The 27,885-nt window shown below is 28.6% G+C and overlaps 2 protein-coding genes and 1 pseudogene across 7 annotated transcripts in view; 1 reads left to right on the plus strand and 2 right to left on the minus strand.

Moving 5' to 3' along the window:
- The window catches only part of tamo (PUB and ZnF_RBZ domain-containing protein tamozhennic), a 41,397-nt gene extending 31,219 nt beyond the window's left edge, over positions 1–10,178 (plus strand). For all 3 annotated transcript variants that reach the window (XM_014418925.2, XM_014418924.2, XM_014418923.2), the window contains 2 exons: positions 6,377–6,559; positions 8,015–10,178. In XM_014418925.2, the coding sequence (XP_014274411.1) occupies positions 6,377–6,559; positions 8,015–9,109 (1,278 nt within the window). In that variant the 3' untranslated portion in view covers positions 9,110–10,178. The remainder of the gene's footprint in view (positions 1–6,376; positions 6,560–8,014) is intronic.
- On the minus strand, positions 3,908–4,029 carry LOC112210801 (5S ribosomal RNA; annotated as a pseudogene).
- Positions 10,179–15,389: 5,211 nt separating the features above from the next.
- The window catches only part of grh (grainy head), a 120,422-nt gene continuing 107,926 nt past the window's right edge, over positions 15,390–27,885 (minus strand). For 2 of the 4 annotated variants that reach the window (XM_014418932.2, XM_014418931.2), the window contains 9 exons: positions 26,018–26,112; positions 25,359–25,415; positions 24,942–25,040; positions 24,618–24,797; positions 24,046–24,098; positions 22,640–22,771; positions 22,095–22,275; positions 18,588–18,652; positions 15,390–18,135 (listed from right to left, as the gene is read on the minus strand). In XM_014418932.2, coding sequence (XP_014274418.1) covers positions 18,003–18,135; positions 18,588–18,652; positions 22,095–22,275; positions 22,640–22,771; positions 24,046–24,098; positions 24,618–24,797; positions 24,942–25,040; positions 25,359–25,415; positions 26,018–26,112 — 995 coding nt within the window. In that variant the 3' untranslated portion in view covers positions 15,390–18,002. The remainder of the gene's footprint in view (positions 18,136–18,587; positions 18,653–22,094; positions 22,276–22,639; positions 22,772–24,045; positions 24,099–24,617; positions 24,798–24,941; positions 25,041–25,358; positions 25,416–26,017; positions 26,113–27,885) is intronic. The other 2 variants (XM_014418933.2, XM_014418934.2) reach the window with 2 other exon arrangements.

Here is a 27,885-nt window from a genome sequence, read left to right on the forward strand (position 1 = left end):
GGCTCCTCTACTTCCATTTGGGCCTCCACCTCTCTAGCGCTTGTATCAATGAGATCTTGAGCACATTCCACAAACAAGCGGTCTCTCGGCATTCCCTCTTTCTTTCCCAGTTCTTTTGCCAACTGAATCTTCAGTACCGTGGATAGGAAATGCATTCGTCCCTGTACTTGGATCGTCTCCAACATCTCGCTGAATTTGTCTTGAATTCTATTATAGCGTGCCAGGAGTTCTGCGGCATACTGACCATTAGTTAGTCTCGGTTTCTTCGTTTTTCTGAACATCATGAATATATCCTCCTCTGGGGTCCACTGTCCTCCTCCGAATGCCTTCTTTAATCTTTCCTTGATAACCTTCCAGGAGGTCTCTTCATCTGCCTGAATCTGATTAAGAATACTTCTTTTCACATGGCAGACTACCGCTGCTTTCAGTGCTTTTGCATCCTCGTTGTCCAATAGATCCTCCGACATCTTCGCTTCTATTCGCCCCATCAGGCAATCGCCCCCTTTTAAAAAATGATTTAATTCTCCGGTCTCTCCGGTGAATTTTTCTAGGTCCGATACCGCCTTTCTCAGGTCCTGGGCAGTTGCCGTATGGACCTTGATCCAATTTAGCGTCGTGGCATGAAATTGCGCTAAAGAGACTTCTGGTAATGGTTGAATCACCTGTGGAGGTGGGTTGGCGGCTGCTAAAGCTTGGTTGACTACAGCTTGAGTTTGGTTGACTGCAGCTTGAGGTTGGTTGTTTTGGTTCATATTATCTAGGTTCAGAACTGCTTTTCTCACTAAACTGTTACTGGTCATAATTTAAAGAGAACAATGAAAAAAAATTTTTTCTTTTAGACTGAAAATTAATCTGGTATCTAAAGTTCCCGGGTTTCGGCACCAGTTAAGTATCGGCGAAAGCCAAATATCAAAAAAGAGAAGAAGGAATAAGATATAACACGTATGAACTACTGTAACATACTATATTTATTGGGTTCGGTACATCTCTTTATATACATGCGATAAGCTGATCTACTCAGTCAGCTGACATCGAAGTAACAGCTTACTAAGGCTGTAACTTATATATATATATTACATTTTCGTTCTCTATAATACATACAATTTATTTGTTAAATATAGACTACAAACACATTTCTTTAATTAATCTTTCCAACCCAAAAATAATTTTTCCAGCACATATTATACCTGGAAAGAGGAAAGTCTTTCACTGAGGCTCTCAGTTCAGGTAACAATGGCGAAGTTTAATAGTCATACTTCATTATCATTCCTATATTTGTACAAACTTTCTTTACAAATCGTTGAATGTTATACTTTTACTCTTCTAATCTTTGCGTTCTCCTAATATTATTTTCATACAGTTTTGCAGAAATTTATCATAAACTCCCTCCAATTTATCATAGAATTCACAATTAATCTCTTCATCACTGTCTTCGGTTAAAGAAGGGATGTTTTTCTGCATGATTTTGCACCAACATCCCTAAAATACTGCCACCAAAACCCTATCACTAAAAAACTTTACATCCCTCAATGTGGAAAGTAATCTGAAATCCTATACCTAACAAATAATTACTGCACCCTCTGTACCAAATAGTGTACTTCCCTTCCCCTTCCTTTAATGAGCCCTCCCCTGGTCAATGAACCTCTCCTCAGCGCCATGATATCTAAATTGTATCCCTTAACCTCATTTGGGACCGATTTTAACCCACCAGCAGAATTCAAACTTCTTACATTCCATGTCTCTGTACTTAAATCTCTAATTTTCAACTTGCTCCATGAATCCCCTGAAGCAGACCCCACCTGGATACCCGAACGGGGGACTAGTTTACCTCAGAATAATTAGTGTTTTACCTCAGTTGAATCGTTGACTGTTTGTGGTATTGTGTGAACTAAAAAATATGTTAGTAGGGTATCCAATCCTAAGTCACACCCTTCTGCAAGCCTGGGGGGTCGCTCTCATTGTTGGTCAGCGAGTCCATTGGACTTAGCCGGGAGGAACTTCCAAGAAATTTCCACTGACCATCCCTACATCCGCTGAACGTAAATTAATAACTACTGCTTCTAAATATTTTAAAGGAAATAATGGGCAATAGGATTGCCTAAGGGATTTTTTGAACATGAGCATGAAGTCATCTCCATTTCGATCTCTATCTGATCTGTAAATTTTGAAATCAGGGTATATTCATTTAATCTAAATTTTATGAATGAGTTTCAGTTATTATCTAGATTTTTGTTTTTTTTTTGAGGAAATTTAATTCAATAATCCTTTAATTCAAGTATTTTATTTTCCATTGTGTGGCATTCACACTGGCACTCAAATGGAGTGTTCAATTTATTGCATTATGAGCCATAAACAAGAATGTAATAATATTGGCATTCATTGTTATTTTTGCCATAAACTTTAAAGAAGTTACTGAAGACTTTGAAAGGAATATTATGAGAACAATATTTTTGTTATATTTATGTCATCTCCATCTATATTAAATTATAAATGATACATTTCTGAAGGATTACTATTAGAGAAACCAATTTAAAAAATTGTAATTAAAAAAGTTCTATTTATATTTTAATTAATCGTAAATTTATGTACTCATTAAATTCAATAATCTCTATTTTTGTTTGATAGCTGGCAAATTCAATTTTTTTAAATTGTTTTGAATGTTAAATTCTATCCTTTAAGGCTTACTAGTAAACATAATTATTTACGATATTTCCCATTATTTCATTAACAAGTTTTATGAATGGTTCTCTGTATTCCATGATGTTCTGTGTGAACCTTTTCCCTAATTTTTTCTCTCATCTAGCATTACCATTTTCCCTTCATAATTAAATCCTCATTCATTTTAAACTGGTACGTACTGGTTCAGATATAGTGTGGCTTATTTTGTATCCTTTCTTTGGAAGAAACTTGGAAGAAATACTTGGAGTCAGCCCTCCATTATCACCTTTCTAAACCTTGCCAATTCCTTTGACTACTGGTCCATCTCAATAATCCGAAATGTGAGGTATTTCCTGTGATTCGACTTCTTGGTTTCTCAGCATCTTTCCATGTATTGTTCTTTCAGTTTCATGTCTTCGAAATTTCTATATGGTTCCCCTATATAGTAAGACTTCTCTATATTGTTTATTCTTCAATTCTACTACTTTTCCCTTTATTTGCTTTATTGAAATGTCACATTATTATAATGTCAGTATCATACACTTGTGCCCTTTATTAACTTTCAAGTTAGATTACTTTATAATACTAGTAATCGGTTGTAACCCTTTTCTGTTAAATCATCACACTTCTCGCAGATTTATTGGTCAAATCAATGACAGGTATTGACTATTGTCATCGTCTTCCATTCTATCTGGATCTATTTCTCTAGAGTCTGAGCTAGCATCTTTGAAGTTTATGCTACTGGCATTCCTGCTTGAAGGAGAATTGCATCCATTACGAAAAATATTACATCATTTTTCTTCTTTATGCCCCTACATGAAATACCCTTTGGTTGAAATTAAATCTCTTGCTTTGTCTCATATTAATAATTACTTCTCTCATACACTGTTTAATTTTCTCTTTATTCAGTTTTAGGCTTTGCTCAAGTGACCGTCTCGATAGAAAACTGTATATTTTTAGACACCCTCTACCATTCATCTCGAGCCTCCACTTAGCTTGGGTGTTTCTTACCAGGCTCAGTACTCCTTGAGTACTGGGCCCCGTCTCTGTTGTCCACGAGTCCCATCGGACTCCCTGGAGAAGTGGGGAGGAGTCACCACATGGAGGTGACAGTAGGCGTTGATGGGGACTTGCTCACGAGCAGTGAGTAGGGCATTATCAATCGGTCTTTCCTTAAAGAGTGATGAAGATTCCCGCACCCATCTTTTGTTCTGTCTTTATCCCCACCCATCAGCCCCCAATTTTTGTATGCCAACATACGCACGCGGTTTTCCCTGGCAGTCACCCATGTAAGTACTTACTACGCCTAACGTTGCTTAACTTCAGTGATTGGACGAGAACCAGTGTTTTCAACGTGGTATGGCCATTGGCTTCTTCTCCTTACCTTTCAAGGAGTTTTGTTTACGCATCCAGAAAAGATGTAATCAATTTACACAAAATGAATTTGTTTTTATTTTATTTTAAATAGGTTTCCATGCAAATCTTCACTCTCTATAACAATGATTCATATTTGCTTCATTTTCCAAAACTTTATTATACCAAATTGCTCATTTTCCTAATTAGGTGCTATTTAGAGCTATTAAAATTTTTCGAGATTTAAAATCGAGTATTTAAATTTTTATTGCCTTCAGGCAATGCTACTTGATAACTTTCTGAAGCAGGCACACACCTATTATCATAGTTTTTGTGTTATAAATTCTTATTCTATGGAATGATATATACGACTAAGTAGTAATAAAATGTAAACGAGCATCATATTACTGTATTAATTTTAATAGAAATTATTTATTTAGCTGTAGTCAATTTTAACATTTGATCATAAGTGTTTTTAATAAAAATGTTATATAAACAAACATTTTATGTTTAATCAGGATCTAAAGGAACTAACAGAACCTTTTAGTACTATTTATTAATCTTAAAGGCAAAACCATTTCACCAATTTTGATTAATAAAACAAAATGTTCAATGTTTTGGCTATAACGCCATCCTCAGGAAAAAAATTTCTATTAGACATCACATAATGTGTAATTGAACTTATGCTCCTGAGGATAGTTTTTTAACTGAAATGTTGAACATTTTGTTTTATTAATTAGAGAAACAGTTTTGCCTTTAAGATTAACAAATTTCCTTTCACCTTAAATAAATTTCATATATAAATACATTTAGTACTATTTAATTTGATTTCGATAGACTGACTTAATTGGGAAAAATATTTCCATGACTAAAATAACAAGGGAAAATACAAAAATGTGGTGTAGAGACTCGTTACATCCACTGCTCTTTCCCTTCAATTTGGTTGGGAAATTAAAATATCAATCTTCTCTTTTTTATGAAATATTTACAATATGGAAGAAGTTTAATATGCCCTATTTATGAATTTCACAGATATTAGTGTCTTTAACTACCAACTGAGAATTAACTACCACTTGTCACAGTTACAGGGTCCTATTTGTGAGTATTGAAAGAAAATTAAATATTTGTCTAGCCATTACTACTCCGGTCTCTCCTTAGTCCGCTAAGAATGTTTATTGAGGCTAGGTTGTGACAAATCAACCATTTTTTATTTATGCACTCAAGAGAACCTTTACAAAAATGAAGGTAAGCATGTATTAATAGCTCAGTTACAAAAATGGTCCGGTCCATTTTTTCTACAAAATGAGTTAGACATTATTTCTGTAAGTTTTTTCATACTCTTTGCAATACTAATGTTCTTTTTTTTTTTTTTTAATCTGTTAAAAAAGGGGTTCAAAAACGTGGCTTCTTTACAAAAAATGTCTTACACTATAATCACTTAGTTTTAAACATCTCTTCCATATCCTGGAACCAATTGAAGATGTTGAAGAAGGAAATAAAGGAAGCCTGTGTTTTCTGCTTCCTACTAGTGTGTCCTAATCGCCTTTCAGCTCAATATTTTCCTTTGGGAGGGTATATGATAGACATTTCAAAAATGGGATAGGGAGTGACTGAAAATTATGTGGCAGAGGTAAAAAGTGTTCTAGTAATTGGTGTGTTCCACGAATTCATATTATGTTTTATACCATTATTTGAAAGAACTGAAAAAATTTCAGCCATTTTGTTCAGGTTTACTGCAAAAGAAATTGATACCATTGACTTGAAAAGTTTCAGACAGAGGCAGAGCTGGATTAATAAATATTTTGTTATTAGATAACGACTCAAAGAAATGTTGGGCTCAAGGGGATAATGATAGAAAAATAAAATCATTCGAAATCAGATGGTGGTTGATCATTTTTAAAGAGCAGTACAAATGAAATAGCACCAAATTTGGAGAATGACTCCTATAACCTTTAGAAACTTTTTCTTAGAGTTAGTAAGATGGAAATTTTAAGATAAACATAGAGTTCATAGGATTTTTTTTTTCAAATTCTCTAAAATAAATCCGAAATATTTATAGCTAATTTATTTGGGTAAAAATATTATGTTCATACATGCCAGATTACAGATAATACTGAAAATAATATCAAAATTTTGGATGTTTATTTTCTTATAAATCATACAAGATTTCATGCCTCAAAAACTCTTCTTTAATTTGTAGAGGTTAATCGATAAGAAGGCAGAAATTCGCATTGCATATTATTTTTATATTTATTGTAACTTATCACATCCATCTAGTTTAAAGTTGGAATTATTTACAAAATTTGTCTTTCCATACAAATAAAACTATAAGGTGTGCCTGCATGAATTTTTTTTATTCTTTCAGGTTTATAGTGGCTATTTTAAGCATAATATTGAGAGTGGCTTAACAGGTGCTGAATTGATGTTAACATTGATGGGATACAGACCAACTGGAGATGAAGGTACATACATACTAGAAGGACCTGTGGACCCTGATCGAGTTGTCAGTGTCTCTAGAGACTCACTTGTTGCTTTAGTTGAATGTCAGGTATGTTTTTTTATTTAATCTTTGACTATTCTATGTACCACATGTGATGTATATGATGTATAGGACATGTGATTACCACATCTGTGCATCAAATATTTTATATCGAATATGATTTTTAAATAATCATAAAACTAAGAAGGCCAGAGAAAAAAATTTTACTATTGAGCTGGACCTTTGAGAGAAGGACTGATGTAATGTAATATTTTGTGTTATTTTAACGTGTGATGCAAAGGTTTTTATCATGTCGTATACTATTCGTATACCAAATAAGCATTATTTTCTTGTAATAGTTTTAAATGTTAAAGCAGGTATGAACATGTGTAGATAGTTCTTTCAAAAATAATGCTTATGGGTAGGCCCTTGGGGTAATGGGTAAATAATGTAAATGTTCAGTTTCTTTCATTTGATCAAGCTTCTACTGATTTAATGTGAATTGAAGGACATCTTATGATATTTAATATTAGTGATATTGGTGTAACTAATATTGTTGGTTTAACTCTCAACAAATTTCAACCTTTCATTGCTTTATGCCTTCGTATGATATTGTTTGAGTTATTGAAAGATAGACTTACTTTATTGTTACAGTTTATCTATGACTTTACAACTAAAAGCAATTGTTGCAACAGTATTTGATTTAGATTTGGTAGGTATACATTCTAAGCTTTGCTAGGACGGTGTGGGTGCTAGTGTAAGGACTCTACTTAGTATCAGAAATTGATAGGCTGCAGGAAAAAGCAGAGAAAACTGGTGATCTATGGTGGGGCAGGATTTCACTCAAGCTGGGTTGCAATGCCAACTAATAATTATAATTTAATACGTTGACTACCAATACCAAATAACTTATAGTATAAGTTATTTCCTTGTTATCTCACCAGCTACGAGATAACTCATACTTGGAGTTAGCATTCTATTTTCAATTTGTCATCTATTTGATTGAAATGGGCATTGCTTGTTCTCTTAACTATTTGGTAATATAGATTAACTATTTCTTTGACTAATAATAATGACTTATGGTATGTTTTTTATGGCAATTTAAGTCTCTTAAAAAATATGTGGCCTTGGTCATACATTCTAAAAACCCATATTTGTACTAATGCTTGCATTAAAAACTTACAATTTTTCTGTCCATTGAGATTCATGGAGGATTAATTAGTCTGGATTAGAGTGCATTCAGAGTAGTAAGCAACTCAATGAATTATCCTCTTACTTTTTTTTTTTAATTCAAGCTAACTGGCTTTTAAAGGAAACAGCCTTAAATTTAACTGTTGGAGGATCCTAACTATTGATTTGGAATAAGGATTGAGTGTATTCTAAATTTAGTTGATTTTTTTAGGTAATATTACATTTATTTACATTTAAGCTGTAGTTATTGATTTTTTTTTTCAGTAACTATTAGACTTAATTAAATGTTAATTATTTGTGTATCAAGTATTTTTTAATATTTCTTTTTTTCAGATTTTGTGTTCCCTAAAAACTGATTTAATCAAAAGTGGTTTTGATTGTTCTTGGCTTGAGATTCTAGAATACAGGGAATTACAGCCATGTACTCTGGAACAGGCACTTCATGGATTGATGTTTCAGTATAGTCAAAGATATTTGAATCCTTGTAGACCTGATTGTTATTCAAAATCTCATAATGTTCTAGAAAGGCATGGCTATAATCATCCCCACTATAGATATCCTAATAATTTGCAGTTACCATATTTTGGTAATGTTTCTAATGGAATTCCTCCTTCATCTCACTCCTGTTCTGTCAATAATTCTATGAGCAAATGTGCAACTTGCCAAAAAGATTTTTCAGTTAGTCCTTCTTTACGGCAAAATTATAGTTGTTCTGTACCTACTGCACAACTTATTGAGTTAGAGTCATCTTATCTGGGGAAGGATAATTATATTTATGACAATGACAATCAAAGAAACATTGATAAATTTGATGGTAGAATTTGTAATAGTAGCTTGAATGACAGTAATTCAAATTTGTTGAAATATAAATCTAAAGACCCTGGATGGGATAGTTGGGGAGGAGGAACTTCATATCATTCTCCTGAAAATAAAATAAAAAATCATAAATATGAGTATTCAATTGACAAAAGACAAAGGACAAATGAAGAGTTCATTAAAAATGAAGAACTTGAAGAAGCATTAAAGGCTTTCAGTATGGAGGATTCACAACCATCTTGTTCTACTGCTGATTTGAAATTATCTGAAAACAAAATTATCAGAAAAAAGTCTAAACATGAGTTTAATAGTACACTTCAGAACTCAACACAAACACTTGGACGTGAAAATATTAAAAAACATGATATAAATTATATGTCTTTAAAAGTTAAATTGAATGATAAATGGGAGTGTTCTGCTTGTACTTTCCATAACAGTAATGAGAAAGAAGTTTGTGAAATATGTAGTAAAAGTAAAACTTTGGGAAATGAGGTTCAACCTCTTATCAGTGGTGGTAGGCAATGTCCTAAGTGTACCCTTGTCAATGAAAAGGGAGTAACATTATGCGATGCCTGTGGAACCAATTTAAAAGATTCTCCTACTTACATATAATATATGCTTTTGGGAATACTTTATTTCTGGATAAAGTAGTAAACAAGACCTTATATTTTTTTTATATTATCATTTAATTGACAATATCCACAATTTTAACATGCTGTAGCAAAAAATCCATCTTTTAGAATTGGAACACCTTTTATATTAATTATATTGTTAATGATTCACTAAAAATCACCCTAACTGCAATAAATGTTAAAGTGAGATGAATGAATGATTTTTTTGTTAATTTTAATAAATTAAGATGTCCAAACTAATTTTATTCATTAATGGATGGAAGAGTGTTTTCTTAATATATTAATTCTTGTGAAATTTATTCTCCCTTTTTATTTTTGACATTACCCCGATTATCAGAGTTGCAATACTTTTTCTTTAGTTTGCTTTTCAATTATTCAATTTTGCTCTAGTGATGTTCTAATTTTACATGAAAAATTTATATATAAATAAGCTGTTAAAAAATAAAATAAAATCACCTATAGGAGACCAGTAGAAAAAAAATTATGATAAAAATTAAATATTATTTGAGTATAAGTCAAAAAATATACATTTTTTTGGCATATTATGTATGTGACAAAATGATAGGTAAATTAATTATCCAGAGAAGAAAACCAAATTACCTAAATTGGACCAATAGAAAGAAATTTATCATCAAAATTAAACATTATATATGCATAACACAAAAAGTATTTATTTTTTGTATAAATAATTATATAATGTATAAGGAATTGTAATCATGCTGAAGACATCGAAACATCAACAAATTAAAATGAAATAAATATAATAAAAAGGAAGAATAAATTTCACAAAATGAATATATCAACACTTTTTGTGTAGGTGACTAGCATACACAATTATGTTAGGTAGTGGGGGTCTTGTGTCCCTTACAAGTGTGGATTTTAAAGGAGTATTAATACCTGTGCCGCTTTTAAAGGGCAATCCGTGAAACAGGTACATAAACCCGCTCCTGCTCATAATGTGTTAAGAAGGTGTTCATAACTACTGTGTGTCGATTTGTGCAAAAACGGTTAACCAAGTTGTGATTTATGTAATAATTATGATGGACCAATTAATATGAAACTGACCATATTAATTTGCTATCACCAGATTTTTCTGGTGTAAATTATAGGTTGTTTTGGTTTCTATTAAAACCTTTAAAAAAAGTAGTTAATTTAAATTAAATAAAACCAGTGGTACTTTGATTGTAATTATCTAATTTAAATTATTGTATTATATATCAAGTATGTATGTATACTTATTCATTGTACCAGGAATGTTTTTGCTTTATTCATCTTCAGAATTGATTATAAATGAAAATTAGTGTGCATACAAGTGTAAAGTGAATTATAAATAATATAATAATGGAAAGCATTTTATTTTAAGTTGATTGGAATAATTTAATTTAAATTGTTTTAATTTCTTAATCAAAATTAAATTGTAGGACCATGTTTTTGAAACATAGTGCTGTATAAATAATAATAAATTTGTTTTAAAAGTCCTAGTTTTTAATGATTTAAAAATTATGCTGTATAAAGAATAATATTTTGTTTTTACAAGACTTAGTTTTTAATGTAATTAATATTTGTGAAGATTGTATAATATTGTGTAACATATTACTTCAAATATATAATTATTTATTTATATAATTATAGTTTATTTTTTATAAAGAAATTGCCCTTTGATTATCTTTTAATTTTTTTTTTTTTTTTTTTATGTTTTCCAATTATTAGTAATATGTTTCTTCTCAGAGTTCATTAACTTTGATGACATTTGTCCAAGCTAAAAACGTTACCACGAAGTGGTACAACTGTACAACCCTTGGTGCCAAGGAGTACAACTAGAGGTGTGTAATATAAGGTCACTTGCCGGATTCAAGTCCCAAATGATCACTCCATTCACAGACAACATTTTTTTAACAAGTTCACATTTTCATTATGTTCACTTACTCGGTAATGGGATCTGTTTCCTCACATCACATTGATTCTACGAGTAGTGAGCTCTGGGGACATTCTTTGAGGGGGTTTCACTTCGGATGCCCTATCTTTTTATTAGTGTTTTATTTGTATTTATACTTTTTGTTCATGTACTTATTTATTTATTTTTACAACAAAGGTTGTATTGAACTACCTATGTCATAACAGAGGAGTAGGTAGGTATTTCAGTTATTAAAAAACATAACTGCTATCTATTCATAAATTATATCAGTTGCATTAAATATGTAGGAACATGGTAGTAAAGTAAAGTATGAGAAGGTAGATACTTATTTTAATAGTGATTGACTATTAAGTAATATTGAATATCACATCTTTTAAAGTGAAACTTCTTTACTGTTCGTTCCTATTATTCTTTACAGTAATATTGATCAGTAATATTGATGAATATTGAATATCAAATCTTTTGAAGTGAAACTTCTTTACCAATGTTCTACAACTCAAGAAAAAAATATATACTGGAGTAAATTGATTTCATAACACAAGGTAAAATGGAAGTGTTGGGGGAGGGCAACACTTCGAGCAGGAAAATTTTTATATTGTAATAAGGTAGTAGGAGCTCTAAGGAGATTAATAATCCCTACAGTGTCGGTCCGATTGAATGAGCTCCTGTTATTTCATACTCTCCTATTTCAATATTAAGATTTTCCTGCCAGAATTGACATAGGAAATGGGTGTTCTATACTAATTATTATTATTTGCTAACTTCTGCCATAAGCTATAATAATTTTTAATCAAATTTTAGTACATTATTTCATTTCCATGTTTCTCTTCTGTAGGCTAGTCCTAAAACTGCCACAACTTTTTTTTTTATCTTTAGGTTCTTAGGTATGTAATTAGCATTATATACATACATTATAATTCAGAAAATAATATTAATTAGTCAAATTTGGTAGGTGACCATAAAATCAATTACAGGCTGGTGAACATTTTCCTACTTATTGTGATTCAGAAAAAGAATTTGAAATGAATGTTGAGAGAGAAGGAGGCTCGGTTTTTCAGTCTTTGTGTAATTGAGATAATTACAAACTGGCAAAGTCAAACACAAGTGACAAGATGAGCTTATGAGCTCCTTTTTGGGAGGAGTGCTATGGTTAGAGGGAGTAAAGAGGCCATACTGACTGACTCAGTAACCATGTACAGTTTGACAACATGCTCATTTCGCATAAGTTCACTCCAAAGGTCTTTTCAATACGCTCACCCCTGACCTACATACTAGTTCAACCCCTACACAGACAGACTCAGTACATTTTGACAACTCATTCATTTCAGACAAGTTCTTTCTGATGAAAAAGTCTTTTTGATATGTTCACTCCTAACTGACACACCTCTAGCAGACTCAGTGACCATGTACATTTTGATGACACATTTGGAAAACGTGGACGTGTAGTTTGGAAAAGTTCATTCTGAAGACAAGGTCTTTTCAACACGTTCACTCCTGACATACACACCTCTAGATACAACATTGGGTCTTGTAGGAATTACAGATCTCAACACCTAGCAGCTGAATGATGTAAAATTTAGATTCAGATAAAATTTATATTTTGATAGATTTTAATTTGTCTGAACTTCTTTTTTCTTATCAATCAACCGCTAGAAGACTATACACCTTGACACAGCTATGCCATTTTATGATAAGTTGGCATTGAAGTAATTAATTCATTATGCTATAACGAGTAATAAGCTTAAAAAGGGCCATCAGCACTTAAAACTGTATTCAATTATGAAAAAGTATTTGATTCTATTTTTGGAAATTTTTAATCTTTTGTTGTTCATATCTATCTAAATTAAATTATTTTATTGTAATGAAGTTTCAAATTTACTCAAATCTTAGATGCATCATAAATTTTCAAAAGGTTGTTAGTTAAAAAATTCTGTTAACGCCATGTACATTGAAATATAAATATTTTAATTAGGCAATAAATAGATTTAATTGCTTTGTTTATTTTGTATCTTGGTCAGAAGTATATTTTGTTTAAAAGAAAGGGAATTATACTTGTTATGTTTATATGGTAAAATACCGGCTAGTAGGGATTAGCCACAACTATACTACAGTGGCCATGGTACAGTCGCCCCGTCGACTTCGTCGCCTATGTACACTCGCCCTGAGGAGTGGGCTTGGTATAGTCGCCCTGAAGACTTCGTAAGTACACTCCAGTCCCTGTACTCGTCACCAGACCTTGCTGGATGAGATCAGCGGAGCGCAGCTTTGACTGGATTGAGATTATCGTCTCTGACCTTTCGGAACGGACTTTTGTAACTAGCAATTTTGTCTTTTGTTTTTTTTTTAATTGTAATTTTTTTGTCTTTGGTCTTTTATATAGTAACAGTTTTTTTAATCCTTTTTTTCTAAAATCGAATGACCGTTTTATTTAAAATTTGTTCTGTATTTTTGGACAGTTTCCTCATTTTTAAAAATTTAATTTATGTATTTTGATTTCATTTAATTTACAAATAAATGTTTTTATCCGAGCCAGCGTTTATTTATTTTTTTTAGTTAAGCTTTCCGACAAGGAGACAATGTCGAATTGAGGTGGCTTAACAAATTTAATTAATTAAAAATACTATTGGGTATATTTGAGGAATAAAGATATTTAATATTAAGGTTTGCCAGATTCATATGTTTTAATCAGGATAAAAGAAAAAATTGAGCAATCATTGCTTCATTGGCACAAATACATTACAAAACTAATTAATTTCTTTATTATTATTATTATATATAATATTTACAACAAACCTTATCTTCTATCTGATGGAGATACTTTACATTTGTCACCTTCCCCTTCATCTTTTGGAAAAAAAAATCCAATCATTTCTAATAATCATAGCGAGTGGGATTAAATTTACCCTCATTGTATTTTAGTGCTTAAAGGTGGAAATAAATTCAAGAATGTAATTAATTGAATACTTACGATAGATTATTGTATGTGTGTCATATTAAAGTTTTCTTATATTATATATATATAAATAAATAATTGACTGTGTAATTTCAAATTATGAAGAAGATGGTCAAGGTTGTGGTCAAAAAGGACACAATAGTTGAGAACTACTTTTGTTCCTTTTTGACCACAACCCTGACCATCTTCTTTGTAATTTAAAAGTTTTCTTGCCTAATTTTAAAGTTTCAGATTTAAAATTTAAAAATTTCAGATTATGTCATAAAACACAATTTGTTGAAGAGTTCTTTGAAATAAGTTGAACACAATTTAACAAATCTCTGACGTTTTGAATACCTTGTAGATACTATTATAGCTACCTTTTATTATAGCTTATATCTTCCAAACTGAAAGATGATTTAAATTCTTAAAAGTTGAAGATGAAGGATATTTATCAGGACCATAAATAACTTATTCTTTAACTCAATGAACAATGAAATATGATTAAATGATTTTTCATGACTCTCCTTTGAGTATAATATGAACTTTGTTTATCATATGAACAGGCTTGATTGAAAATGTTTGATTTTACTCAATATTATTGATAAATTTTTATGATGGTGATGGGAAATATTTTTGTAAAACACCCACAGCAAAGCTTACTTTATCATAATGAAAAATCCTATTTCAATTGTTTATGCAGGATTTGAGGAGATTTTTGTATAATAATTTACAACACTATCATCAAATAAAAAATAAATGAATAGAATGATTTAAGAGTAACAATAATAAAATAATTGTTTTTATTTTAATGTAACCAATATTTTAAATATACATTATGTATGGACATATTATCCAATTTAATAGCAATTGTTGTCAACATGTTTCTTATACAGCTATTTTATGTTGTTAGGTAAATTATATGATCAATGAATTTTTTTTTTAATTGTCATTTTATCGCCTTATTTAATTTTTTTAAACTATTTTGTTATTTGATAAAAACAAAATATGGAAGTTTCGATTTATTAACAGAAATGCTAGTTAATTTATTCTAATCTAGTCAGCCAAGTACATTTTATGAATGATATTTTTACATATTTTGTATGTGGGATGTAAACAAACTGAAACAATAGCATTGAGTAGAATAAAAAAAAATCCAAATCCACAAGCACAACACACAAACTAACACATGCAAACATGCATACAGAGACAGACTCATATTTCATCCCCCCCCCCCCCCTAAAAATATGTAATATATAATAATTAAACTCACAAATATGGAATAATCATAAAAATATTATCAATTTTGCCATATTGTGATGTTTATGTTATCTAAAAAATAAAATATCTTTAAAGCTTTATCATGTATAAATCCATATAAAATTTAAGCTAAGGTAAAGCTAAATGAAAAAATACTGAATAAATTTTTATTTTTGTTTTGACTGCTTGGCAGTGTAAAAACCATATTCTACTTCTGGCACCGCACTGAATTTATCATTTTAACCAATATAAAATAATAATTAATCACATCTCTCACTTATACTTTAATATCTTATTAACACTCTTGTCATATTTCCACATTAAAATATTCTTTACTAATTTGTTTAACATTATGGAACATACTTTGTATTTTTTAAAAATATTTTAACATACTTTTTATATTCTGGAACATCTTATGTATATAAACACATGTATTTTCCAACTATACCACAAAATATAATAAAATGGCACATTTTCCAAATCTATGTTTTAATATCAATAGATTTGAATCCAAGCTGTTTTTCTATGATTCTACTAACATTATGTAGAATCAAATAAAACTATTTTTATAAAAATAATATGCTATACATTAGCACTTGTCTTATGGCAAAAATATTACATAAATATTGCAACAAATATATACTAAAAATTAAATATTTACAAAAATAATAATAATAAAAAATTAACATTAAAACTTTATGAATATTTCTTGTATAAAATCGTCAAGATAAACTTGAAAACAAATGTCACAGTTATATTACAATGACAATAGTAACCGTTTACAATGTAAAAACTACTAGACTTACACTTGTACATTTTCCGTATTCAGTAATCAAAGCTTAGAAAACCTTTCATTGCTAATTGAATTTAAATGACCTTAAAATTAGTATTGAGCAAATTAAATTGATATTAAATTAAAATATTTTTTTTTATACATTTATTTTATATATCTATGATCAGCCAAGAAATACAGTTTTTTTTTTTATTTTAATTTTATTTGTTTATTAGTAATGCTAAATAAATGGCATATCTATTAAACCAAGCACCAGTAGAATGATACAGTCATACTTTATAAGGATTCGATTGAGAACATTGTATATTACTACTCCTTCCACTTCCAGGAGATAACTTAATATATACAACTAAGGTATGAACATTCCAAACTATATTTCTTATTAGTGAAATGTACACATGGGTCTAGCTTAAATTTTTTTTTGATATTTGTTTTGACTATTAATATATTATTAACAATGAAGCTTTAAAAAATAATGTTAACCTAGTATTCTACTCTAAATACTATATCGGAAGAATTATCCCTCCATAAAATTAATTTTAAATAAATTAGGCAAGACTTAGTTTTCATATTTATACAAACTGATTTTTTCTACATTATTTCAGACTATTGTGATGTGTAAAAATATACAGTGACCTCTTAAATAATTTCTTTGTACGTATTCTAACAAATATATTAATAACAATAATTTTAGTAAACAATTAAAATCTAAAAGAAAAAAAAAGCATGCCTTCTTTCACAATAATCAAAAAAATAAGAAAGAATTTCAATAACAAATCAAACAATAAAACATATTTTCAGGTACTCTATAAAGGTTTGGACATGCTTTTGAGCTTTTATTAGTATCATTGTGGCAAGAATTGATTCATATCACCTACTATTTGAGCGATAATCATATTCAATTATATAAAGATGACCTACAACTAAATATTTTGATTAAGTTGGAACCATGTATACAATGGATTCATTTCTTATATGGCAAGTTGTTAATACATCACCAGAATTGAGATCACTTTTATCTTATAATATAAAATGAATATGGAACTTCACTTATGAATGAAGTTCATTTTCTTTAATATCAATTAATCCAATTTTAGAGAGCTTGCCTTAAATTCCAAACTGAAACTCTATGATCTTTCAAATTACATAGACACAAGAAAAACAAAAAAATATCTATATTCAGATGTAGTCATTTTCAAATTTGTTTGCAAATATAATTTTAAAATATGATTTTTTTTTTTAAAACTTAATACTTTTTATTTTTACTAAACATATAGTGATGGTAGTCATATATAATTTTTAAGCTATAAATTAATATAGTCTTTTAAACCCTTTAACAATTTAAAGATAGATATAATAAAAGTCTCAAATAAATTACATTAAAAGAAGCTAAAAATTATTTTTATACTATTATGGCATTGTTGAAAGGGGGCAATGACAATTAAGTATTCCAAACTGTAATTTAAAAAAAGGTATGGATAACTTATACTCCATATATGCAATTAACTAATGTCAATGCCTTTTGGATCACAATTATTTTTCCTGAAAAATGATTCTAAATCATTAAAGCTAACATTGAAATCTAGAGAGCATTTTTTTTTTTTTTTATTCTATTATTTTCTTTTGAGCTTCTTACTAAATTATACTGACTAACATAGAACCCACTCATATTCTACGCTATAAAAGTTCAATCCAGGTCAAGACTATAAGTCTTGTCAAGTAAACACATCAGTGCTTAAGTACATAAATCAACAAGATAAAGATGAAACATTATTACAAAAATCAATTAACAATATTTAAAATATATACGATTATTATATAATAAAATAACATTTCTTTAGAAGAAATAAAGCCCTTAGTTATTAATGTGTGCAAAACAAAATATTTATAAATTCAATAATATATCTGATAATCTGAGGATTCCTTTAAAATTGAGAAAGACACTGATAACTTTTTATTTCCACCTGAGTAATTTAATGCTCTGGCAATTCAACTAGGATTATATCTAACAAATCTTCACTTTCCTCAGAATGTCGAACTTCAAGCAAAAATAAATCCTCATTACAGTAATACGTTAACATCTCCTCATCAATTTTCGCCAAAATTCTGTAAAAAAAAAAGAAGAAGGAATATAAAAATTAATTTTCTAATATGAATAGTAAATTATTAATTAGCAATATAATCTATTGACTTATTAGTAATCTTTTGTTTTGGAATGGAGGTTAAAACAACAAATTATCCATTTTAAACATGCCATTTTTGAAGCTAGTTAATGAGCATAATCTACACATATATATATATATATATAATTATTCATTAATTGAATGAAAAGCAAACAAATATTGTAGAAGGTTAATAAACCATCATTAAAACTAGCTGCAAGTTAGTGCAAAGCATACTTTGAGCAATAAATGTTTCAATGAAAGTAACTTCATGAAAAAAGTTTTTATCAATTTATTTTCAAATATAAAATAATAGAAAATAATAATAATCAGAACCAAGAAGACTGTAAGAAAGGAAACGCCAAAAGGGAGGAGTAAAATATAAAACGAACTTACCCTTTTCTGTTTTTTCTATATAAGTTACTAATGCTCGAAGCAGAAATTTTGTACTTATTCTCAATCTGCAAAATAAGGAAAAAAAAATTAATACTTCCTTCTACTAATATCGGGAAGTTCTTCCTATATGAATGCAAATTAAACCGACAAAAAGAATCATTTAATCATTGCGAAAATTCAAAGGTTTTACTCATTGAATACTCCGGCTTTAATAAGTATCTTTAAGTATTTTATATTTTATTTTTTAGAAACGGTCTTACCCATGCTCATTTATTTATGTTAGTTAAACCTAATCATGCACTTCTTCTAAGCCATAAGCCACCCTTAAAACTTACCAACTTAAATTGTAGCTTTCTATTTTTAAAAATATTTTTGTTAGTCCCTGCACCAATAAAGCCCTCAATAAATTAGCAACTGTGTTTCTTCTTATTTAAATTTTAAGAACTTGATTTACTTATTTACATTCTACCAAAAAACAAATCAAGTTTTATAATGTTATTCAAAATGCTCCCCTGTTTCAGTCTTGTTTGAAGTAGACTTTCAAAGTAATTATTATTTTACAAACAGGCTGATAATAAATTATATTAAAATTGAGTTATTCTTATAATCTTTTGAGCTAATAATTCCAGGTAAAATACAATTCACTCATAAAATATAATCATACAAATAATTTGTATATATGTATAAATTACATTTAAAAAGAAGTGCTTGGTTCCTGTGATATTAAATTATATAAAAAAAATTATAAACAAAGAGCCACATTTGTAAAACTATATTTCTTCTTACTTGTTACTTTTATGAATTATATATTTTTTGTATAGTAAATTTTATCTTAACTTAATGATTTATTATTTTAAATATGGAAAAAAAAAATCAGCAAATAATATGGATGTAATAGTAATGTTTGGTATGATACTTCAAATCATTAATGCTTGCCTTCTTTAAATTTATTGTTCACAAGGTGTAATCAATTTAATTTCAGTTCATTAATAAATACTGTGGAGATTTGAAATTGATAAAAAATTATAGATATAATAATCATGGAAGAAGTCAACCACTAGTACTAAAAGTAACTCCTAAGTAAGATAACAGTGGCAGTTTACATAAGAAATATGTTGAATAAAAAAAAAATAAAATTAAAAACATATGGAATAAGAAAATAATGATGGATTATAAAATAATTAATATACATGATTAAGGAAATTATAAGTTTATTTGTCTCACTACTTTTTTCAATATCCTATTATATTTGCTTAGATTTGATTAATAATTTATAAATATTTATGAAACATAAGTAAAAATGATTCCTATGTTGGTAAACAACATTCAATTTAATGATGTTATAACAGAATTGAAGTACAGTACAATCTTGATTGTCCAATATTTGTTAATTTGAAGTATTCAGTTATCCAAAAAGCTGTTGAGGTCTAAGGGAAGAAAATGTTCACTGGACACAATTGGGACAACATGTAAGCTGAAGAAAAAAGGTTGTTTCTTAGTCATGCTGTGTTTCTCAATTACCGTTTAACTACTCATCTAATATTTGTTATATTTTTTAATAAAAAAGTATTAATGAAAAAAATTTTACTTTGGATAATTCCAACCTTTATTCCTTCTTTGCTTAAGGATTACCCTCAGCAATCTGGAATATTTGATAATTATCAAGATTGTACTGTAAAACATAAATAAGTTATAATAAACTATCAGTGAAGGTACCTTTAATGTATATATAATAATGTATAAAAGTAACAGATGTTAATTTTTTTTTTTATGTTTAAGTTCTCTCTCTCTTTTTATGTGCGAGTAAATATATTTCCTCGCTTTATTTCTGTATGTTTCTTTTAATTGCTCATTTGGTCAGAAATAATATATTTTCTTATGTGGCTTGTCTCAGAATATATTTTTTTCCCATTCTATTATATATATAGGGTTTATGTTTAGGGATAAATAAGAAATAAAATGAGATTGCGATAGTTTATAGATTCTCAAGAATGGAAAAGGAATTGTTTAACAACCAATTATTAATTTATTTATTTCTATCTTCAATATAAATTGTTTTAAAATTAAGGTAAATATCTCTGAAACTTCATACAATTAAAGAGCTTAAAATCAGACTTTTTTCAGTAATTGATTTTTATCAGATGCAATAATTAATTTTTCTTTTTATTTTTTTTTTGTTTTGGTCTCTAAAGGTGACAGTTTCTTAAAACTTATGTTATGTAAATAATTTTAATATATAAATTAAATCAACATCTTAGAATCCCTTATTCAATATAAGATTCTATCAGTATCAAGATACTTAGTTTTCTCTTGGTATAAAGAGGATGATGATAATTTTCATTAATTGTAATGTTTAGAATATTATGATTTAACCTAATATTTTAATTTTTTGTTTATATTGAATGAACACTCCACACACACACACACACACACACACACACACACGCACACATATATATATTTATACATGATATTTAATTATCTCATATGATACCATTATGTGAAGCCAAATTTAACTTCAATTAAAAAAAAAAGAAAAGATTTGAGAACATTATTCAATATAAAGTTTTGTTTTACTGATTGATCCAATAATAATTTTACATTTTTGCATCCAATAGAAAACTAAAGAACAAGTTATGAATGTATATACACATGGAACTTATTTTTTCAGTAAAATCTAATGGTTACTATTTTTATTAAATATATATTCATGTAAAATTTACAGTTATTAGATCTTTTTGGCAAAAAAAGGAGTGTCAAATTCACTTAAGAAATAATTTTAATATATAAGAATGCTATAGCTTCTTTGATACTTGTATTCGTTCAAAGAAATATTTTTTATTGTTAATTGTATTATATTTCTGAGTCCTATTAAAACTGGTATTATTGACAAAGTTTTAAACAAAAAGAGACCCATATATTTATGTAATTTAATGCTGAAGATTTATGGTAGTTTTAACAGAAATTCATTTATTATATTCAAGAACTGTAAACAATATTATTACTTCTATACAATATCATTAATGATTTTATTTATTGAAAAAATGTGCACAAATAATATATATTGATACACTAAGATATGTATAATTGATAAATTATTTGTCTTTAAAATCAAAGATTTATTCTTACGTTCCAAGAAATAAACTTAAATAGGTTTATAATGCAGTTATTGGTTCAGATTTCCGTTTAAATTATTTTTAGTCTGAGCAGACCATATTTCCAAAAATGTCTATAGTTACAGAGCTCTAATTTATATCATATTTTCTATTAATATTTGTATTTTGAATTTCTTTATTGGTTAAAATTAAATTAATTTATTAATTTAACAATCTAGTTAACCTCATTACCATATCATGCTGTAATTTTGATGTTAAAGTATTGTTTTAATTTAAACAAAATTTATACAAATAAGTGATTAAAGCTTTATCCAACATTTTTCAAAAATAATGCTTTAAAGAAAACCTATAATCTTTCAATGCAATTACAAATTTATTAACAAAAACTTACAGCATTTAGAAGTCCTGTGGTTGTTGGTGGTACAACATGAAGTGGCGTATAAACATCCTCTGACTCCTGCCTTACATATAACATCACCCTTTCAGAGAGTGGGGGTATTACTTTTGGTCTTTTTACTGGTGGACTTGAAAAGACAGTTCCATCAGTAGTTAATCCATCTTCTTTTTTATCGCTGAAATAAAAAAAATAAAAATAATTAATATAAATAGTTTTATTAAAAACTTTTTTTTTTTACATTACTACTGTAGATTTGAAATGTTTTTAGAAATCTGACTTTCACAAGTAAAAACTATGATGAATGTACATAAAGAGAATTTAATTTTTCTGGTAAAAGACTAAAAAGACATAAAGAGTATAAGAATGAAATATATAATTTTTTTTTTATAATCACTAGAAAAAACAAAAAATAGTAGTGGAAGTCCTGTGAAGAATCCATTGTTTCAATGGCACCCCAGTTTTAATGAGTCATTACTTGGAAACGTGATAAAATATGAAGCTTAAGCAATAAATTATTGAAAACTATTATTTCGACTTACTTAATTGTTTCTGGGGGGAAATGGTTGTGAAACTTGAGTGTTTGAGTTGGTACTGGCCCAGGTTTTCCAGATACTGAATGAAGTAAGAAAGGGGAACTATGCTTCATTGAACCAGCTTCTCCATTTGACAAACTATAATAACCAAAATACATGTTGTTAATTAAAAAAAAACTCAAAACTGAAAAGCTAACTAGTACAATAATAGTAAAAATATTTGAGACAAATATGCATACTTTTGAAATATTGATATATATATATATTTTCATATTAAAAACAAATACTTGGTATATTTTAAATAAATCTTGAAGACTGGTTCAAAATATGGACTGTACTTTTTGAAATATAAATCGTGTCTTTCAAGATTTAAATTTTGTATTCTGTTTTAATAGCAATATTCCCAAGCTGAAATTCTCAGAGCGGAAACAAGATTGAGTCTTCATTAATTTTACACCATTCTGATTTATATTTAAATCGCCATTTTAAAATATATTTTTTTAAGGAAAATAATATATAGTTTTTAATAGAAAATATATTCATGAACAACTATTACACATTTTTAAAGCAATTATTAGATCAGAAGTAAATTATTGAATATATTATATTGAAAACAAACTGAAATGAAATAAAAAATAAAATAAAATGATAATGCAAATTTTCATTAGTATGGAAATATTTTCCAAAAGATACAACCTTGTTAACAACACAAAAGATCCATGTTTTTCATAAACTACATATAAATATGTAGATAAAAAAAAAACAATTTTAAACAAATAATAATTGGTAGGCATAATCTGAAATTTTAAACAATTAATGGTAGATAACTATACAGTGGATAGAAGATTGAACTTAAAGACTTCTGGAAGAGAACATAATTTGCTCAGCCAGATTCTATCTTAGGTGTATAAGGTGTTACCTATGTATTTAATTACTTTAAGGGTACTAACTTTTTTAGTAAATATGATTTAAAAAATATTGTTCTGATGGCTTTGTAAGTATTTATTATTAAAAAAAAATATAAGTACACAATCATAGTATAAAAATTTATTCCAATGTAATGATTTAAATGTGTTTGTTAAATTAGTTATAAATAGCTAAACAAGAGGTGACCAAAGAGCAGCGGACTCAACGCAGGACTTGAATACCCACCCCTTGTTTACTTTTTACTTATTTTTTCTTTAAAACAAAAATGAGACATAAAAATGTACCGAAATCTTATATCATTGTGTTTATCCAAAAAGCTGTCTGTTCATAGAACAAAATAAATTTTTTTGCATCATTTCTAGTTATTTAAACACTAATTATGCTTTTACCAACATGATTTTATTAATGTTAGACAATTAATTGCAGTTTTGAAATAACATAAGTTCACATAAATTTTCTCAAGAAATGGATGAAAACTTTCTTACCTTGATGTATCAGTTTCATGACTGTAAAATCCTTGAAGTTCCATGGGAGTCAACTGAAAAATAAATAACTTAATATTAGATATAATTTTATTTATGTTACAAATACATAATAAGATTTTTGTCACAAAAATGTAGTAGAATATGAACTGAGAGTATATTTTTTAGATAAAGTTTGTGGAATCATTATTGATCCTATGATATTCTGATGATATATGCTAGAACACGCTGAATGTTCTAGCATAAAGATTTATTCCCTAACATCAATAATGTTATGGAATGTTAAATTGATTTATGCTGGGTCACAACCACCGTTGTGTAACACTGTATGTAGTCTACCTAGTGAAAGGTTTGTGTGTGTGTACATATATATAAATTAATTATTTTGGTTTTCACATACATTAGGAATTCACATTTTTTTTTTTTACTGATATATTTTAATAGGCAAGTATCTACTTTATATCAAAATTGCTTGAATTCTTAAATAAACCAGAAACAACACATTCAGATCTGTTTGAAAAGAAAATTATGATGCTATTGTGTCAGTTCTGCTCTTATGGATTAATTATACATACCTTATCAATATCTTCAGCTGGAGTGAATAGGACAGGTGGTTTTGTAAGGTCTGCCATGCTATAAAATTCAGATCTTTCACAAGCTGGATGATATAATTCTTCAATTTTTTTCCTTCCTGTTGCTGCCATCTTTCGTTTTGCAGCTCTTCTTTCTTCATCCCTTGTTTTCCTTTCAGCTCCCTGTATCCAATTTATAAATAATTATCAGAAAATACAGATTAATATTCTCTTTTAACTTATTATATTGATGATAAATACAGCTGTGGCATTGTTGAAGAACATAAATTAAGGTATAAAATTAGTAAAGACATATTCAAAACTCACCTTATCACAGAAAACTTTTATTTGACAATAGCCTCTGTGTACAACAGGACCATCTCTTGGATCTTCATAGGTGTCTATTTGGATATGTAATGGGAGCCCCTGAGAAATTATAAATAAATTAACTCGCATAAATTCAATGTATAAATTAACATATGCTTTGTTTGTTCATATGGTTACTCAATAAAATGGATTCACTGTATATTAACTTAACAAAATTATATTATTTCTATGAAAGGATATAATAACTAGTTAAATTTAGTTTAAAGATATAATTAAGCTTAAGCGATTTTAATTTTAAATTTTATATATATATGCTACATGTTTTGCTTTAATTCTTACATGTTTCTCTGCTGCATCCTATATATATATGTATATGTATCTGAATTTATACTATCATGATTTAACTCTGATTCTTACCTTGACTCCTTTCTGGCTGCTGAAGTCTGTGCTTAAGCACTGAACAGCTATGTTAAGCTACAAAAAAAAAACAAGCTGATTAAAAAAAAATTTAATTATTAGAAAGATGGCATAATTGTTTAAAAAACTAATACTATTCATACAAAAGTAAAATTAGATCGCCAATTTTCCTTTTCTTTAATTTTTTAAATTCCAATAATCATAAAAAAACTATTAGATATTTTTTATATATTCTTAATCAAGAAGAGAATGATGAAGTAATATCAATATTTACTCCTAAATCTGTTTACTGCATAAAATAAAATTAGAATTTATCTATTGTTTAGTATCTAAATTGGATTGACTTTACCGATGTCTGCATAGCATAATATTTTATTTATTATCTTGCTAAATATATATTATACATTTAACAAGATAACTTATTCAAGAACATTACCAATTGATAATTATCAAAATTTTGTATAATTGAACACATGAAACTATTAATAAATAAATGTATTTACAATGGTTAGATAATATTTCTAAAATATTTGATATCTAAAAGAAATTATTTGATGATGAAATTGCATGAGAATTAAACATGTACATAAAAATAAAAACCCATGTATATAAGGGCCTTTATTTTTATTTACAATTTACAATTACAATACTTTATTTACCTTGGCCGAACTTTCCAGAGGGTTCCAATAAACTGCAATTGCATTATGAGCAACTTCTTCAATGCATCCAACAAATCCAACACTATTCTTCGTGTCTGGAAAGTAAGATTCTTAGTTAAAAAGAAAACAAAGAATTACTATCAGTAATAACACACTGAACTAAATTTAATATATTAAAAAGCAACTAATGTTACTCTATTAACATAATTATATAAATTCAATTACATAAAATGAACTAATATTTATTTAGTAGCATATCACTAATTAGAACTTTGCTGGAATAATAACTGGAGTATTAGAAATAAGTTTAAAGAGTGTTTACCAGAGAAGATACCAGAGATACTGGCTAAAGAAGGAGGGCATCCCATCGAAGATTCAATGGGATATACTAAAGTAGATAAGAGAAAAAGAATGAATGAGCAATTCGGCAGAAGCAGGTCTGTACCCGCAGTGCATGGTTCAATATATCAATGTCAAGAGTTTGTGAAAATGTTTGTTAGTAAAAGAACTAAATTTCTTTGCCATTATAATTGGTAAACCAGGAAAGAACTTAAAAGATGCTTGTCATCATTTGAAAATGGTTTGAAAGAAGAAAAGAGATTAGAGGTGGCTCGAAAGGTTAAGAATTTAGAATCACTCCGTGTGAATAAAGATACTTTTTCCACGAGATCAAGGATATTAAAACGGATTAGAAGGTAGATAAAACAACGATTAGGGATGAGAATGACGCACTCTTTACAATGGATGAAGAAGTAATGAAAAGATGGGAAAGGTACTTAATGAAATAATTGAAAATTACTGAAGGAGCCGATCATGATTGGAATGGAAGTGATCCCTTATCACTTTTTTTTTTAAAGAAACAATATCAGAAAAAATGGGAGAAATCCTTGTTTCCCCCCATTATTTATGAAGAAAGGTCACCGCCTGGTAGTAACTACAGAGGGGACAATTTCAATAGGTTACATATAAGATTTTCACAGTTCACTATGAAACAGGCTCATACCTTACGAATTGTGCGACTACCAAACAGGTTTCCGTTATAATGTGTCAATAAATCCCTCAGATAACTGGGAGAAAGGTGTAGGGATTCGGCTTCACTCTATGGGCACATTTAGTAGATTTTGAGGGAGGGTACTAGTCAGTGATTAGGGAGGATCTCTATAGTACAATAAAAGAAATAGATATCCCTTGAAAACGAATCGGACAAGCTAGGCTTACAATTAAAAAGAATATCTGTCTAATCCAGATGAGCGGAATGAGTAGTAGTTCATTTGGTTTGAATACAGAGCTAAGGCAGAGTGATACATTGGCATCGTTAATACTCTATTTCGTTCTACGTGCAATTACTAGGAGATAACACTAGTTAGTGTGAAGGAAGCCTCCATCAAGATAGAGCAAGAAGCTAAAATTATAGGCCTTAGAGTAAACATGCATAAAAAAAATTGATGTGCATTTGAAAAAAATAATTTGGTATCACAATAAATAAAATTAAGAAATCGTTCTAAACTTCCAGTGCCTAGAATCTAAAATTTCGGGAAAGATGGAAGAGAAAGCAGACATAGGAATCAAGACAGAAATAGCCAAAAAAAGTATATTCTTCCTTATCCGAACTCATTAGAAACAGATAACTAAGCCGTACAACGAATAAGTTTTTACAAATTTTAGATAAGGCCATTAGCGACTTACGCACACAAAATGTGAACGCTCAGCAAGTCTCTAGCACGCAGGATGAAATGCTTCGAGATAAAAATCCTGTGACGTATTCTTGAACCAACTAAGGAAAATGAAACTTGGAGTTTGCGCCAGAATAGGGAGTTAGTTGTACGGGAAAAACTTCGATTTGAGTCTCCCTTACTTGAAAGGTTATA

This window comes from Halyomorpha halys, unplaced genomic scaffold (assembly GCF_000696795.3).
Source record: "Halyomorpha halys isolate HHAL.00 unplaced genomic scaffold, Hhal_1.1 Scaffold213.1, whole genome shotgun sequence".
NCBI classification, from domain to species: domain Eukaryota; kingdom Metazoa; phylum Arthropoda; class Insecta; order Hemiptera; family Pentatomidae; genus Halyomorpha; species Halyomorpha halys.